Consider the following 15,610-nt stretch of genomic DNA (forward strand, 5'->3'; position numbering starts at 1 on the left):
TGTGGCGGGGCTGTCAGCAGTTTATAAGAAAGTGAAAGTGCACCCCTAACCTGATTTTTTCGCATGCAGAGTCCCTCAAAACCAGTCCGCTGTCTTGCAAACAAAGAAGAGGATGGTAGGGAGGTCAGAAAGTGTGTCAGTTGGGCACCCTGCCAAGGGGATGCCTGAGGTAGGTCTGCTGGAGACGTTAGAGTCTCCCCTCTGAACCATTCACCGTCCACAATGAAGTGGCACGCCCTAAAGCGGTCGGAGGTCAGCCATTGTTTAAAAACCGGCGACGTAAGCCCCGGGGGAAATTCAGGGTTACCCAGAATTGGCGTGAGGGGAGAGTGTCCCGGTGAAATATCCCAAGTCTGCCTGCATTTATCGAACACCAGTAGGGTAGCATGGATTGTGGGATGTCGGGTAAGGTCCCTCCACCACTTCCTTCTTAGCCACGGGAGGCAGGACAGGGGGATCTGAGTAGCATGTTGTTCCAAATACACCCATGCTTTCGAGCTCTGATGGTGTAGCCAGTCGATTATTCTGCAAAGGTGGGAAGCCTGATAGTACCGAGTCACGTCTGGCATTGCCAAACCGCCCTCTGTTTTTGCTGTAAATAAAATAGATCTTTTTAACCGAGCAGGCTTATTGGCCCAAGTAAAGGATGAAAAAAGACGTTGGGTCTCAATGAGATAGCTGGCCGGGACTCTGATGGGCAGCGCCTGGAAAAGGTATAGTAGGCGAGGTAGAGCATTCATTTTGATTGCTCCAATCCTGCCAAACCATGATAGGTAGCCCATGGACCACCTTTTCACGTCTAGTTTAAGGGTCTGTAGTAATGGGAGAAAGTTCAGGCGGAATGTATCTTCAATGTCTGCTGGAAGGTGAACACCCAGATATTTAAGTGATGAAGATGCCCATCTGAAGTTAAATTGTTCCCTTAAATGATCTCCCATATCCCGTGGGGTATTTAATATCATAGCCTCAGACTTCTGCACGTTTATCTTGAAATTGGAGAGACTACTGAATTTATCCAGTTCTTTGAGTAGATTTGGAATGGTGACAAGAGGGGATGTGAGGAAAAATAATAGGTCGTCGGCATATGCTGCCACTTTGACCTCCTGCGAGCCCATCTTCAGGCCAGAGATATCAGGATTATTTCTAATTCTACGGAGGAGGGGTTCCATTGTCAGGGCGAAGATAAGGGGGGATAATGGGCATCCCTGTCTTGTCCCATTCTTTATTTCTAAAGAGTCAGAGTAGACTCCGTTGACTCTTATTACTGCAGAGGGTCTCGAGTATAGCGCTTCTACCCAGGCCATCATATTAGAACCCAAGCCCAGGTGTCTTAGTGTACCAAAAAGAAAAGGCCATCCCACTCGGTCAAACGCCTTTTCGGCGTCTGCTGAGAGAATAACCATCGGGGTAGAATTTGTATTTGCCATGTGGATCAAGTTAAGTGCTTTCGTCGTGTTATCCCTCGCTTCTCTTGAGGGGATGAAGCCAGTCTGATCATTATGGATCAGACCTGGCATTAAGGAAGCCAAGCGGTTGGCCAGAATTTTAGAAAAGAGTTTAAGGTCAACATTAAGAAGCGAGATTGGCCTATAACTTGCACAGGACGCCGGGTCCTTATCTTCTTTGGGAATTACGACTATGTGGGCTCGAAGAGAATCACGCGGGATAGTATGGCCATTAGAGAGGGCATTAAAGGCATTCAGGAAGTGTTGCGTGAGATAAGTTTTAAAAGTTTTAAAATATTGGACGGAGAGGCCATCTGGGCCTGGGGACTTGCCTGTTTGGGTCATGTCAAGTGCTAGCTTCACCTCTTCTGGAGTAATCGGGGTTTCCAGACTCTGTCTTTCTTCTGTAGACAGAGTTGGGAAGTCTGTTGAACTCAAATAGTCTCCTATATCTGTCGGGGTAGGGGGCCTATGTGGGTGCAGCTGGTAGAGGGAGGAGTAGAAATTCTTAAAGGCCTCCGCAATGCCCGCTGGTGAGGATATCTTGGAGCCCGTGTGATTGTTAATGTGGGGGACGTAATTTCGTGCTCTTTGCGTTCTGAGAGCATTTGCTAATATGCGACCGGGCTTATTACCATGCTCGTAGAAGATCTTACGACACTTCACCAGTGAGTCCTTGGCCTTTACTAGATATAGGGCACGTAATTGATCTCTCAGGGATTGGATCAGGGTCCTGTCTGTATGGTTCTGGGTCTGTTTGTGTCTGTCCTCAGTCTCTTTTATCCGGGCTAGTAAGTCAGTTGCTCGCGCATACTGCTCCCTTTTAACCCTCCCCCCTATTCTCATAAACACGTCCCTAATGTAACATTTATGGGCTTCCCAGTACACTAGGGGGTTGGTGACCGAGTCAGCGTTCGAGGAGAAGTAGTGTTCTAGCTCCCTATTCACTTCCTGGACATGTACCGTATCTGTTAGGAGTGAGTTGTTAAGTACCCATCTTCCCATAGAATGTGACGGAGGGGCTAGACTCAGCATAATCGAGATAGGAGCGTGATCTGACAGTGGAGAAGTATGGATGGTAGTTTCAACTATTCTATCTAGATGAAAATGATCAATGAGGAAATAATCTATCCTCGAGTATGTGTCATGAGTGGGGGAGTAGTATGTGTAATCCCGAGAGCTCGGGTACATAGTCCTCCAAATATCTACCACCCTATGTGCGTGGAGAAGGTCCCTTATGCGAATTACTTGTGATCGAGGGATATGGGATACCCCTCTCGAGGTGTCTAAGTTCGGGGACAAGACTAAGTTCAGGTCTCCCCCTATAACTAGAATCCCTTCCTGAAATGAGGAAAGTTCCTCTAGAAAGTTAGCCAGGGCCGCAGGCTGACCCGTATTCGGTAGATAGAGGTTCGCAAAGGTGACAGTCTGTGCCTGTATGGTTCCCTTAACGAACACATAACGCCCCCCCGGATCCGACCTGGATTCCAGGCATACCCAAGGAACCGACTGTGAAATAATAATACTCACACCCTTGGATCGGGAATCCTCCGAGCATCCATGATAACAGTACGGGAAGCGGCGGCTGGAGAGTCTCTGAATCTTATCTTTCCGGAAGTGAGTTTCCTGGAGAAAGGCCACTTGTGCCCTTAAGCGCCACAGGTCTCGCAGGAGCATCTGTCGCTTCTCTGGAGTACGGAGCCCTCTAACATTAAAGGAAACAATTTTAATATTAGAGTCCATTTCTGCAATTAGGTTCTGGAGGCCCGCTGGAGGGGGGGGGGGGAGAGGGGTGGAAGAGGTAAGGGTAAAGGAAGAAGGTGCCAAGCAGGGGGGGGGGGGGGTGAAGAAAGGGTAAGAAGTGGGGGAAGGTGAAAAAGAAGGAGAACCCTCTAAGGGATAAAAGAAAAGGAAAGAGTTAGGAGGGAAGGGTAAAAGACAACCAAAAAGGGACTGCGAGTCCCAAACTTCTGCTAAGGGGGGGGGGGGTAAAGGCAGGAAAAACTTTTTCCAAAAGGTGGTCACGCAAGGCGGACAACACCTGGGGAGTCCCTAGTGGGGAACTTGGTAAGACTATACAGAGGAAGGAGACACCCGCTCCGGACTATTCTGAGAGCATCACGGTGCACCCTTCATTTCCCAGACCGTCAGTTGTCCCGATCATGAATAGTTTACGTGCATCTGTGAGACACTCAGCTGCTGAGGAATAGAGGTGGAATGAGAATGCTTACATATATAAAGGTCAACGGGCTAAAGGCTTATAGGCTTGTGAGGAGGCTCTAAGCCACCCCCATAACTGCCAACGTTTTACTGATAACTTTCAAGATTAATTGGTAAACAACAGTAGATACAAATATGAAGCCCCGCGTAGAGGCAACTACGTGACTACTGTCTAAGGTGTCAATTAGCCATCTTCCTTTCTGGAGAGGTCTTCCCGCCCAAGAGTCAGCGGTCATTGGGGCGCCCCCTCCTGGCTGGGTACATTCTTGGCAGACGGGGGTTCCCCGGTCGATCACGGCGTCTTTGCCGGGAGCGTGGTAGCGCTGCAACCTGAAGCCAATCCGGGACATCAAAAGGGGGGCATCCCAACATTTCAAAAAGGGCCGGTAAATCACCGGGGTCATAGACAGGTAGTGAGCGGTTTTCTTTCCGCACAACTAAATGAAAGGGGAAACCCCAGATGTAGGAAGCGTCACATTCTCTAATTTTATCCAGCAGGGGGCGTAGGATACGCCGCATTTGAAGGGTGCGGGCAGAGAGGTCTGGTAGAATTTGTATAGCGACTTCGCCGTGTACCAAACGGCCTTTTTCGCGGGCACGTCTCATCAGACGCTCTTTGGTGCAGTAGTGATGGATTCTGCATACTACGTCACGTGGGTAATCAGGATCAGTTGGTTTCGGGCCCAGGGCTCTATGCACCCTGTCCAACTCAATTGGTGTATCAGGAGGGTCTCCCAGCACTTCATTAAAGATTGTGGTGATGATGGACCCCAGGTCCCTGCCCTCCTCGTTCTCAGGAAGGCCTCTCACCCGTACGTTGTTACGACGACCCCGGTTTTCAAGGTCGTCATGTTCCAGGGTCAGGGATCGAATCATTTGTTGTTGTGCGGTGACCCGTTGCTCTAGGTGATCTAGCCTGGTGTCGTGAGCTGTGGTTTGCCTTTCTAAAGAGCCCACCCTTGAGCCCATCTGTTCCATGGTACGGTGTACCTCTTCCAGACAGTGACGTTGCATCTTCTCCATCCTGGAGATCATAGAGTCGAAGAAGCTTCGTGTAGGTAAATTTCTCAAGGCCTCATGTAAGTCCGCCCTGGTCAGTGGAGGTTCCTCTAGCGGCCCGGGATCATGGGACCACGATTGCGAGGGTAAGAATTCTGGGCAGCATGGGTCCATATATGATGCCGGAGACTGGTGAGGTGGAGACGGGGAAGGGGAGAAGGCCAGGAGTGGAGAGGCCGGTGCTCCCGCAAAAGCCCCTTGTCGCGTTGCTGGCTGCGTATGGTTCCGATCTGGGTCTGCTTCCCTTCCTGATGGGCTGATCTGAGACTGGATCAACATCGGGGTCAGAGGCAGCTCCGGAGTACTAGGCATGTACTCCACCGAGAAGACAGGATCGAAATTCCCCTGAGCTTGTGAATGGGGTAGTGTTTCCCCCCTTTGCCCCAGACCCACTGCCTTGGGGGGAGCTTGACCAGCATATTCTGCTGTTTCTGCAGGTACAGTGACGCCATTCAGTTTCCAGCCACTAGGTGGCGCTGTATGCACTTGTGCCTGATGTACTATGGACCTCCGTGTGCTGCCACCCGCCTGCAGTTGTAGATTCTGGCGCTGGCTACCCGGGGTCTGTAAGAAGGTAAGCTGTACCTGTGTTTCCGAGACGACCGGATCCTCTGCGGCTTCCCTGTCATCTTGAAGTGTCGCAGCCGCGACAGATATTGCCGGGGCGTCCGCAGGCGTTTTATGCTGCAGAGCCGCGGGAGATTGTGCTCCCCTTCCCCCAGAGCCCGCCGGGGGGGTTGCTCCATTCTTCACACAAGGCTCACCGTGCGCTGGAGAAGAGGAACCGGAGGCTGGCTTGCAGGCAGGTATCGCTGTCTGCGACTGGGGGTTCCGACGAGAGACATTCACCCTCTCAGGAGCGGAGGCACGTGTGGAGGCGGCGGCCATTTTCCCTGGCCCGGCATCAGTCTCCAACCTGGGTCGCAGGTAACCGGAGACACTTCTAGCTTTGACTCAGTGAGGGTGCATTTACACGATGCGTTGCGTAACCTTCCATTTTTTGACGCATTCCAATGGCTTCGGCCTTAATTACATGCTAAGGTTACATTGCGTTTTAGCAGATGCAGAGGAAACGCAATGTAACCTTAGCATGTAATCAAGGCAGAAACCAGTGGAATGCGTCAAAAACGCAACAAACAACACAACGAATCATGTGAATGCGCCCTAAGGCTATTCAAAATGGGTGACTGGTACTAGCACTGATAAATATAATATCACATAGTAACTAATATAGTAACAGTGTCCTCACAGTTAGCCAACGTATTGATACTGCCCACCTACTGTAGCCGATAAGGTAATAATCCCCACACAATAGCCAATATTGTAACAATCCTTCCACAATAGTCACAGTGGCCCTACATCGCAGTGTCCCGAGTAGCCCATAGACACAAAGCCCCACAGTCACAGTGCCCCCAGTAGCCCTTAGTCACAGTGTCACTCTGTAGACAATAGTCACTGTGCCCACATTAGCTCATAGTCACAGTCAGAGTACCTCCAGAAACCCATAGTCATAGTGTCAATAGTCACAGGTGCTCTCTGTATCCAATAGTCCCAGGGATGCCCAGGAGCCAAGGAAATACCACTCAGCTGCATAGCCGGCAGACACTGGCTTCCATCTCACAGGCTGCAGCTGGGTCATTATGGTTGTAATCATAACTTTTACAAAATAAAGATCATTTTATTAAGGGAAAAGATGTTTTATGTTTAATTTTTGTCTTTGTGTGTGTTCTTTTTAGCGGTCCAGCAATACAAATTCAGTGGCATTATCCAGTCTGGACAACGTCACTATAATGCCCGTTCACAAGCAAATTTAGCTAAGTGACTCGAGGTTTGGTTTGGGAAATCCCAGAAGCGCAGAGCGCGAGTTCTCTTTAATTGAACTTGTGGGCAATGGGCTTAAGTCAGCTGCAAATGTATACTGTATGTTGGCAGTCCAATGAATGGCCAAAAAAGCATATTCTTTAATCTTTTTTTTTTTTTAACTTCAACTATACACATTTATATTTTTTGTCACAATTTGGGAGGTCACTATTATATTTACCTGTTTACTTCTATAATGCAGCTTATCAGAAAGAGCCCAAACTAGGATAAGTAGGATAAACTGGACCCCATGGTAGACTTCTGCATGGGCGCCCCTTCCCCTTGAAGCAAAATATATATATTTGTACACACATTTATACACTCTTAAGTACAAACATTTATATACCTATACTCATACACACAGGTATGTACTTATATATACACATTTATACATATAGCTTATACATATAATATACACATACATACAGCATATATACATACAGTACAGTCCAAAGGTTTGGACACACCTTCTCATTCAAAGAGTTTTCTGTATTTTCATGACTATAAAAATTGTAGATTTACACTGAAGACATTAAAACTATGAATTAACAGATGTGGAATTATATACTTAACAAAAAAAGTGTGAAACAACTGAAAATATGTCTTATATTCTAGGTTCTCCAAAGTGTGCCTATAGCACATACTAATAGCATTTGCTTTTGACCTGCCCTGGCCTTCAGAAGACCTATGGCTACCATGACCAATCTTGTAATCATAGTGAAGGGCGCCAATTGTTAAGCTATAGGAATCTTTTTAGATGCCATTGTCAGCAGTATCTTAGGCTGCGTATTTAAAGATATGTATAGGTAATTGCACCTGGGAATCTGGGCAAGTATGGTCACCACAGGAGTTTGGCACTGTCAGAAAGATGGCCGCCTGCTCTCATGTTGCGTTTTGAAAGGCATTAGAGCAGCTGAGTAGAGTTGATTTGCCTAATTACATTACTGTTAAAATTTTGTTTACAAAACACAATTTGAATGCAATGTTAACAATTGTTTAATTAGGCAAATCTCTCTTCAGCTGTTAAATGCCACTATGACTGCACCATGAGAGGAGGAGGCCATCTTTCTGACAGTGCCAAGCTCCTATGGTGATCATGCTGCCCAGATTCTGACCATGTGCAATCACCTTTGCGTTATTTATGTTGTGGAGCCCAAAGTACCTGCTTAGCTGATGTGTTAATGTTCTTATGCCCATCATTTGGCATGAATACGTGGATATGAATCCCTCCATAAATATAAATCCTTCACTCCAACACAGCATTATAAATCTGTCTGTCACTAACCACCACTAGAGGGAGCTCACAACATATGAATTACAAACTCAAGGATTGCGGTAAAATTCTTTTGTATTGATCGCCATAGAACTATTTTTCTGATCCGCACTTTGATGCAATTTATTGCCCAATTTTTTGATTGAATATCATTGTATTACAATATTCCACAGCAACATAAAACATCCTCCCACTTGTCAATAGGGAAATCCAACAATGTAAATCTACTGTTATAATATGTCTTATAATATTACAGATTTTCTAGCAGCAGGAGAATCCTCACATTACGGTAAGTCTAGGTGGAGGTGGGTGACCCCATGTAACACACATCTGGCGGTGGCCCTGCTGGTTGTCCCCCTGCAGCAGCCATTGTGCCCGCAGCCGGTGAGTGTGTGTATACTACGCGCAGGTTATACGCTTCTAGACGCCTGGCAACATGTCACGTGACAGGTGCTGCCGTGACGTCGACGCTCCACCCTCACCCATCCCCTTTGCAGCTCTGGGAGGATGTCCCGCCCATTGATGGCGCTGATTGGATGGGGTTGTTGTGTTCTGTCGTGGGATTGGCTAACGTTGTGCTGTCTGCGTCTTGTTCTTCCTGTGTTGCCCTCAGAGGCCGCTTGATCGTGTCGGGTGAGCTGGGTACCTGCTGGGGCAGGCTGTGATCGTGACCCGCTGGGGGTGGTTGCCCCTTGCAGGTTACCGGGGGGTGAACAGATCAGGTGAGTGGAGCATGAAGCCGCACTAATAACCGGAGCCCCGGCACCAGATGATCAGCAGCGGCAGCATCATCTCTATTCCCCACACATGATCCCTCAGGCACAATATTAGAATGATATGTCAGCTGCTGCCCGAAATAGGTCGCGAGATCCAGCCGGGTGTGGGAGCTCTCCCTCAGCACCACTCTGACTGATGGGACGTGTACTCCTACTGGTGCCAGGGGATGTCTCCCACCATCACTGGGTATATGGCTCCTCATTATCCGCCAGATATTGCCGGATAATCAGACTTTGTGGTTTGTAGGGATGTGCAGGGACAGCAATTGCTGTGCTGCATGTGATGTCTTGTATTCCTATTATTACAGGTTATATACACGGCTGTCAGTGCTGTACTGGGGATCCCCATAGGAACTGGTGACAGGCTTTGTTTTTGGGGACAGTCACTCGCTGACCCCCTACATAACTACTTGTAGGACACTTGGCTGGTAAAATTCCAGTATTTATATCTGTGGGGTAGAAGCTGTCATGGTTATTTATTGCCCAATTTTATATATTTTGTGCTATTGATCTGTGCAGTCTATCAGGATGTTTTCATTGGGTCTGTTAGCCCCAGTTCACACCTAGATTTGGACCTCAGTCATTTAGTCACTTAAATAATATCGATAAGACTAACAGATCCCTTAAATGCTTTCAATGGGTGTTTAATGGCTTCCATTGGTTTCTTCAGTTAGCTCTTCTGTTATTTGAGTGGAACTGTATCGCTATTCTGTCTGAAATAACAGAAGACTAATGCAAGTGGTGGAAATGGACACTAACAAAAGAAATTAATAGTCAAGTCATGGTTTCCCCTGACCAATCACAGCTGTGGCTAATAGCTAGGGGCAGCAATGTGCTAGACTGGCCGCAGGGCAACCAATTCAGCAGTATGTCCGGGTTGTGCGGGACCATCTCTACTATAATAGAACAAAGTCCAGCTCATCGTGACTTGGCCGTCCGGAGTCAGCGGACCAAAAAATGTAGAGAAAACCAGGTTCTCCAGCACTCGGCACACACAGGAATACTCATTACTCATGATGAGTAAGCCGCTTTGCGTTAAAATGCGTTGATCGCATGGCATCTGAATGTTGATGTTGCATGAATTTTATTTGCAATAAAGAAGACTTGTTCATATTCCTGCGTGTGCTGAGTGCTGCATATCCCGTTTTTCTCTACATCTCTACTCATGGAACATTTTAACACAACCATTACACTTGTTATCCGTTTAATTTTGTTATCATTTTAGTGACGGAAGGCCTAGTCCTCTTTCAGCAAATAATTGATGCTGTTTGTGTAATGAAAAGTTTCCAATATACTCTGTATTAATTTCTAGATTTATCTATAATTCTTGATCTCTGATTACTGTCATTCTGTAGGAAGCTTCATTGTTTACTTCCTGTGGATTAAAACTGGTCCATGGTCATGTGATGTCAAACAGGTGCATGGCTCTTTATAACACGGACAGTAATCACAGCTGTGTGATATAACAAGCCATGCACCGGTGTGACATCTCATGACCATGGACCGGTTTATTTCCACAGGAAGTAAACAGTGAAGCTTAATGTTGAATGACAGAAAGCTGAGATCTAGAAATTGAGACAGAAAGTATATTATAACATTTTCATTACACAAACAATTATGTGCTAAAAGTGGACAACGCTTTTACGCCTGACGTCAAAGCGCAGGTATGTACTATTGGACTGTAAAGGGGTTGGCCACTTATCCCAAAGTTTAACAGTGCAAGAACTTAATGTACCTGCATGCCCCTCCAACCACTGACGGGGGGGAATGGTTACGCCAGTAATGAGTGCATGGCCCCCTCCATTAGCCAGAAGCCTTCAGGACACTTGACGTCACATAACAAATTAGGAAGTCCTGAGTCCTGGCGAACTGCAAACTTGAATAGAGTAAGTGTTCTAGTGGCCACCCCTTTAAGTTGTGTGAAGTCCCGTAGAACCAAATAGTCAGACAAATGTGAAGTCATACAATACGATGCCTGGCACACAGCTGTCTGCGCTTACTGTAACATTGTTTTATTTCTGTGCTTCTCCTGATGTGCCTCGTTTTTTAGGTCTACCCACAGTACACGCAGTCAATGACAAGAAATGATCAATAAACGTCACTAGTGGCATTCATATCTGATGCCTCCTTGTCCTAAACCTAAAAGTTGTTGTTTGTCATCAGAAAATGCCGTCGGCTACATCAGCTGCACATTATATGCAAAAGCATCAGCACTCGTATTTAAGATTTGTTGTTCCCATGTAAATCACAGTATCACAATGATTAATCTGTGTAAAAGGAAGTTTATCGACTGACCTGAATTGTAAGTGTTTACAGGGTATTTAATTCAGTCTTTTAAAATAAACCCTAGATTAAAAAAAAGAGAGAAAAATCTTGTATATTATTTTGTTTATTTGATCCTCAACAGGTTTTGGATTCAAAACTGCATAAAAACCTAAATACATGAACAAATAGCATAATTATAGGGTAGCCATTTAAGGATGACCACCCTGGCACTTAATAACTTTCACCATACCATAGGCGCTTTACAGAGTCTGCTTTTCCTAGAGGCTATTGGTAAAGGGAAGAACAGAAATCTAGTTGCCTGTGTTGACAAAGAAGCTTAACAAGCTTGTTATTGTTGGTAATAATAATATTATTATTATTATTTATTAATTTCAACACTGGACCTGAGAACAGGAATCCCATTCTTACTCATTGATGGAGTGGCAGGTAGAGCATGTGCCCATTCACTGTCTAAGAGAGTGCCGGAGATAACGGAGTGCTGTGCTTCATCCATATGAGAGAGTGAGACAGTTTGGGGTCTGTTCTTGTGATTGGTGCAAGTCCAAGCAGTGAGACCGCCACTTATTCAATTATTTTCTGCTATCCTGTTACTAGGAGATAACAGTAACACTTGATACAACCCCTTTAAAGAGATCTTGTCCAGGCAGTTTCAGGCATTAAAGGAAACTTTTAACAAATACACCTAGTTACAGGTTCCCATAGAGCCCTATTAACTAACTGACACCCCTCTCTTAGCTAAAAATTGTTTCCCCTACATCTCCATAAATTTACTTTATATTTTATTACTTAACATCAAACGGGGCGTGTCCTGCTTGGTAGGCCCCTCCCAACTACTCATCTTACTCCTCCTTATTATTCAGCATTTCATGTCAGGTGGCCAGGGTGATGTCATCTAAGGTCCTATACCCTTTACATTTGCAAATATGTCCATACAGACATATAAAGCTCTATTTATTTATAGGAAATATTGTGTCAAATATTTTTTACATGGTGCCTTGTGTTACATTCATGTCATGTTACCAGGTTCATCTAAGGTCTTATATCCTTTACATTTGCAAAATCTATCCCATTTATGTATCCAATAACATTAAATCACAGCAGCCTCCATGCACGTCTACTTTTCTCCATGCCTTAATGGTGACATTCTGTTATTTAATGTGATCAGATACATACATGGGGTACATTTTGCAAATGTAAAGGGTAGCACTTCTGCCTTGCAGCGCTGGTGTCCTGGGTCCGAGACCCACCCAGGTCAACATCTGCAAAGAGTTTGTATGTTCTCTCCGTGTTTGCCTGGGTTTCCTCCGGGTACTCTGGTTTCTTCCCACACTCGAAACAACCTAACACTATGTTTTGGATTGTGAGCCCCAAGGGGACAGGGACCAATTTGGCATGCTTTGTGCAGCACTGCTTAATCTGTGTGCGCTATATAAATAAAGAATTATTATTATTATTATTATTATTATTATTATACCTTAGATCAGCCTGGTCACATGACATGAATGTAACACAAAGCACGGTGTAAAAAAAAAATTGACATGATATTTCTTATGAATAATCAGAGCTATATATGTCTGTAGTTGAATATTATCAGAAAGTCCCCAACTATAAGGAGGCAGAGCAGTGATTTGAAGAGACACAGAGCTGTCGGTCACAATAACGGGATGTGGATCACAGACAGCCTGGAAGAAAACAGAGTCCTAGCTTGAGTCAAGTAAGCTAATTTGAAAAACATCTGTAATTAAGGTACAGGGCTTCACTGGAAGCTAATTTATGGGGTTTGGGGAGGACTTGTAACCCTTTAAAAGCTTTGTTGCTTTAAGTGGTAAAACTCTGGTGACAGGTCTTTCTCTAGCTTTACTGAACCATTCAACATGTTTCTTCTCTGGGAAAGCATAACTATTTGGCAGATGACCACAGTCGGTCCATAAATCCTGGCCTATGTGCTTGCTGGATTTCATGGACAGGACCCCAAGCATCATTGTGATATATGAGATGCAAGGAGTCCCTTCTCATGATTACAGCAGAGACTTAAGGACTCTATGATGCTGAAGAGTCCTGTCCTATGCATTCAAAAAGTACATTGATGGACTTACCCCTATTGCATATGCATTTCTACTGAATACATGCATTCAGTAACATGTTTGCATTGCATTGTTTAGATACATTGTACGGGGTGTTCGTTCCTTATCACATGTGTTTAAGTTGAATTTCATATGCGAATGAACTGGATTTTAGAATGATTTGGGTAGAAAAGTCATTGGGCCCTAAGGATTTGTGAGTGGTTTATTGTTCCAAATAAACATTGTCGTGTTCTTTAATTTTCATGTATATTCTGTTGCCCCGCTCATGTATATGTGCCCCTTGAGATCAGGAAGTAAAGTTCTCCTTACAGAGACCTCTTACTCCCAGACCCTAGTCAATAGCCTCTCACTCAACGAAACCAGTCTCCTACACTGTGCTAAAGAGACACAACAACGTCAGAACAGGGCTGGAATAGATGTACTGGTGTGGCTTTAATCCCACCTCATGTCATTAGGCTTCTTGAAAGTCATGCTTGATGGTAAACACAACTATATAATGGTTATGTTCTGTAATAAGGTACTAAGTAGTAGCAAGCTCCTTTATTGTATAACTGCATGCAAATTATGACCTTTGATGGGAGTTAATATTAGCAAATGGTCTGAACTCTTCTGTATAGATATTGTTAATTCTACCATCTGCTTTCAGATGAGCTCAGTTAATGGATGGAATCTTCTTTCATCGCTGTATGAACATCTCATTCTGTGCTGGAAGTGAATTTATTGTAGATATAAGTGCTCATTAAATTAATAATTGTGTTCCCAGCATTGTTGTGCCATGCTGTATGGGTCTGGCGAGCGGGCACATATTGTCAAATAGAAACCAGGAGAGCTCTGCATTTTCGTGTTGCTTCCTCCTTTCTTTATGATGTTATCTGCCTTTCTTCAGATTCTACAGTTATTTTTCATTTTTCACTTCATTATTATTTTTTACACTTGAGTATAAGCCAAGTTTTTCAGTACAAAATATGTGCTGAAAAACCCAAACTCAGCTTGTACCTGAGTCTATAAAAAAACAACAACTCGGTACTCTCCTTTCTGGCGCCCCCGCAGGCCCTCTTCTTGCTTGCCGTAGGTCCTTGCATCATAGTGTGTGCGGGACTAGACTGGGAAAGGGGGCTGAATATTTTTTTTTTTTTTTTTGGACATTTTTTTTAATTTGCACCCTATTTTTCAGCAAATTAGACTTTTGTAGGAGGGGGGCGCAATTTGAAGTACAATTGACCCATACTCACTTGTATACATTTGCCTAAAAAGTCCCCTACCACCCCCCCCCCCCCCCCCAAAAAAAAAAAAAAAAAATTGCAAACTTCTACCACCAAAAAGTGTCCAGACAGCAGACAGCTTTGAAAGGAGGCAACAGAAATGCAATACCCCATTGTCTATTCACGCATGTAACATCCGCAAAAATAACGTCTGTTTTCCGTAGGTTGGTGTGCAGGAGGGCTATGAAAGGGTCGGATTAGGAATTAATTCTAGGCCGGAAACAAACTGTTGGTTACTGTTGCAGATTTGCATTTCAAAGGTGGAATTGTGCACAGAAGGTTTTCTAATTCTCTATCTCCTAAAATCCTAGGCAGCGTACCAAAAGCAAGATGTCTTCAGAAAGGTTCACCCTGCTGGCACAGTCAAGATTTGATTCCAAATGGCTGAAGACAGATTTACAGGTGAAATTGGATAAGTGGCTCTGCCAGTAGTTGTATAGAACTGTGTATATGTGCTATTCCTGAATTATTCCTGAATAATCACAGACATAAATTATGTATTATAAATTATGTATTGTAGTATTGGTATTGTCACTTGACCACACTTTATTGCTCTGCCTTTCATGTATTTTCCATCCTCTTTAAGAAGCTGATTTACTAACTAGTACTTGGTTACACACTGAATACATTTTGCTTGTTGTTGTCCTTGCACTGGATTGATATGTGGAATTTATGTAAATAAATAGCATTTAGGTTAAGGTGATATGGAAAAAGCTATGTAAATTATATTTTTTGTTTATGTCTATGGGCATATAAAAAAAATCTTTGTATGATGCATATTTCATGCAGATTTTTCCAACCAAGAAAAACTGCATTTGGAAAGTCTACATGCCAATCTGCATCAAAAATGCAATACACATAATACAAATCCACATGGAAGAAACGGCATCATACAAATGTGTGATATTCATGGGAAAATTGTCCAGTCGTCATTGGTGGCCAGTGTGTCAGTGCACCTTTCCCTATGAATCGGCTTTTCTCCTTTGACTTCCACAAATACATTTTATATGTTGGGTTTTTAGGCATATGCTTTTGCTAGTCTTTCAGATAAAAATTTTCTTTGACTGTAGTTTGCTGAAATAAAAAATATCCTGGCAGACATCCTGTTAGTGGCGGGTGGAAATCTTCCCCTTGACTGCACATGGCCATACTGACATTTCCACACAGCAGTTCTTCAATGTAAAACAAGTGTTCTGCTCCATTTGTCAGTCCTGATGCTGTAGTTATGCAGGAGCCCTTGTCTGCTATATGTATATTTAATTTGTGCCTGTAATCAAAATCAAGCATGGATAGACCAGGCACACTTACTCATAGATCCAGGCACTGTGATAATCTTCTTATATTA

General features: G+C 44.4%; 2 protein-coding genes across 5 annotated transcripts in view; one reads left to right on the forward strand and one right to left on the reverse strand.

The window, feature by feature from the left end:
- NIPA1 (NIPA magnesium transporter 1) overlaps nt 1–7,423 on the reverse strand; it is a 39,504-nt gene extending 32,081 nt beyond the window's left edge. Inside the window, exon 1 of the mRNA XM_072135679.1 lies at nt 7,401–7,423. The gene's annotated coding sequence lies outside the window, so the exon portion shown is untranslated. The remainder of the gene's footprint in view (nt 1–7,400) is intronic.
- Nucleotides 7,424–8,421: 998 nt separating this feature from the next.
- HERC2 (HECT and RLD domain containing E3 ubiquitin protein ligase 2) overlaps nt 8,422–15,610 on the forward strand; it is a 109,684-nt gene continuing 102,495 nt past the window's right edge. For 3 of the 4 annotated variants that reach the window (XM_072135681.1, XM_072135684.1, XM_072135683.1), the window contains exons 1-2: nt 8,422–8,579; nt 14,577–14,667. In XM_072135681.1, the coding sequence (XP_071991782.1) occupies nt 14,596–14,667 (72 nt within the window). In that variant the 5' untranslated portion in view covers nt 8,422–8,579; nt 14,577–14,595. Of the gene's footprint in view, nt 8,580–14,571; nt 14,668–15,610 lie in introns of all 4 variants that reach the window. The other variant, XM_072135682.1, reaches the window with a different exon arrangement.

This window comes from Engystomops pustulosus, chromosome 2 (assembly GCF_040894005.1).
Source record: "Engystomops pustulosus chromosome 2, aEngPut4.maternal, whole genome shotgun sequence".
Classification (NCBI taxonomy): Eukaryota; Metazoa; Chordata; class Amphibia; order Anura; family Leptodactylidae; genus Engystomops; species Engystomops pustulosus.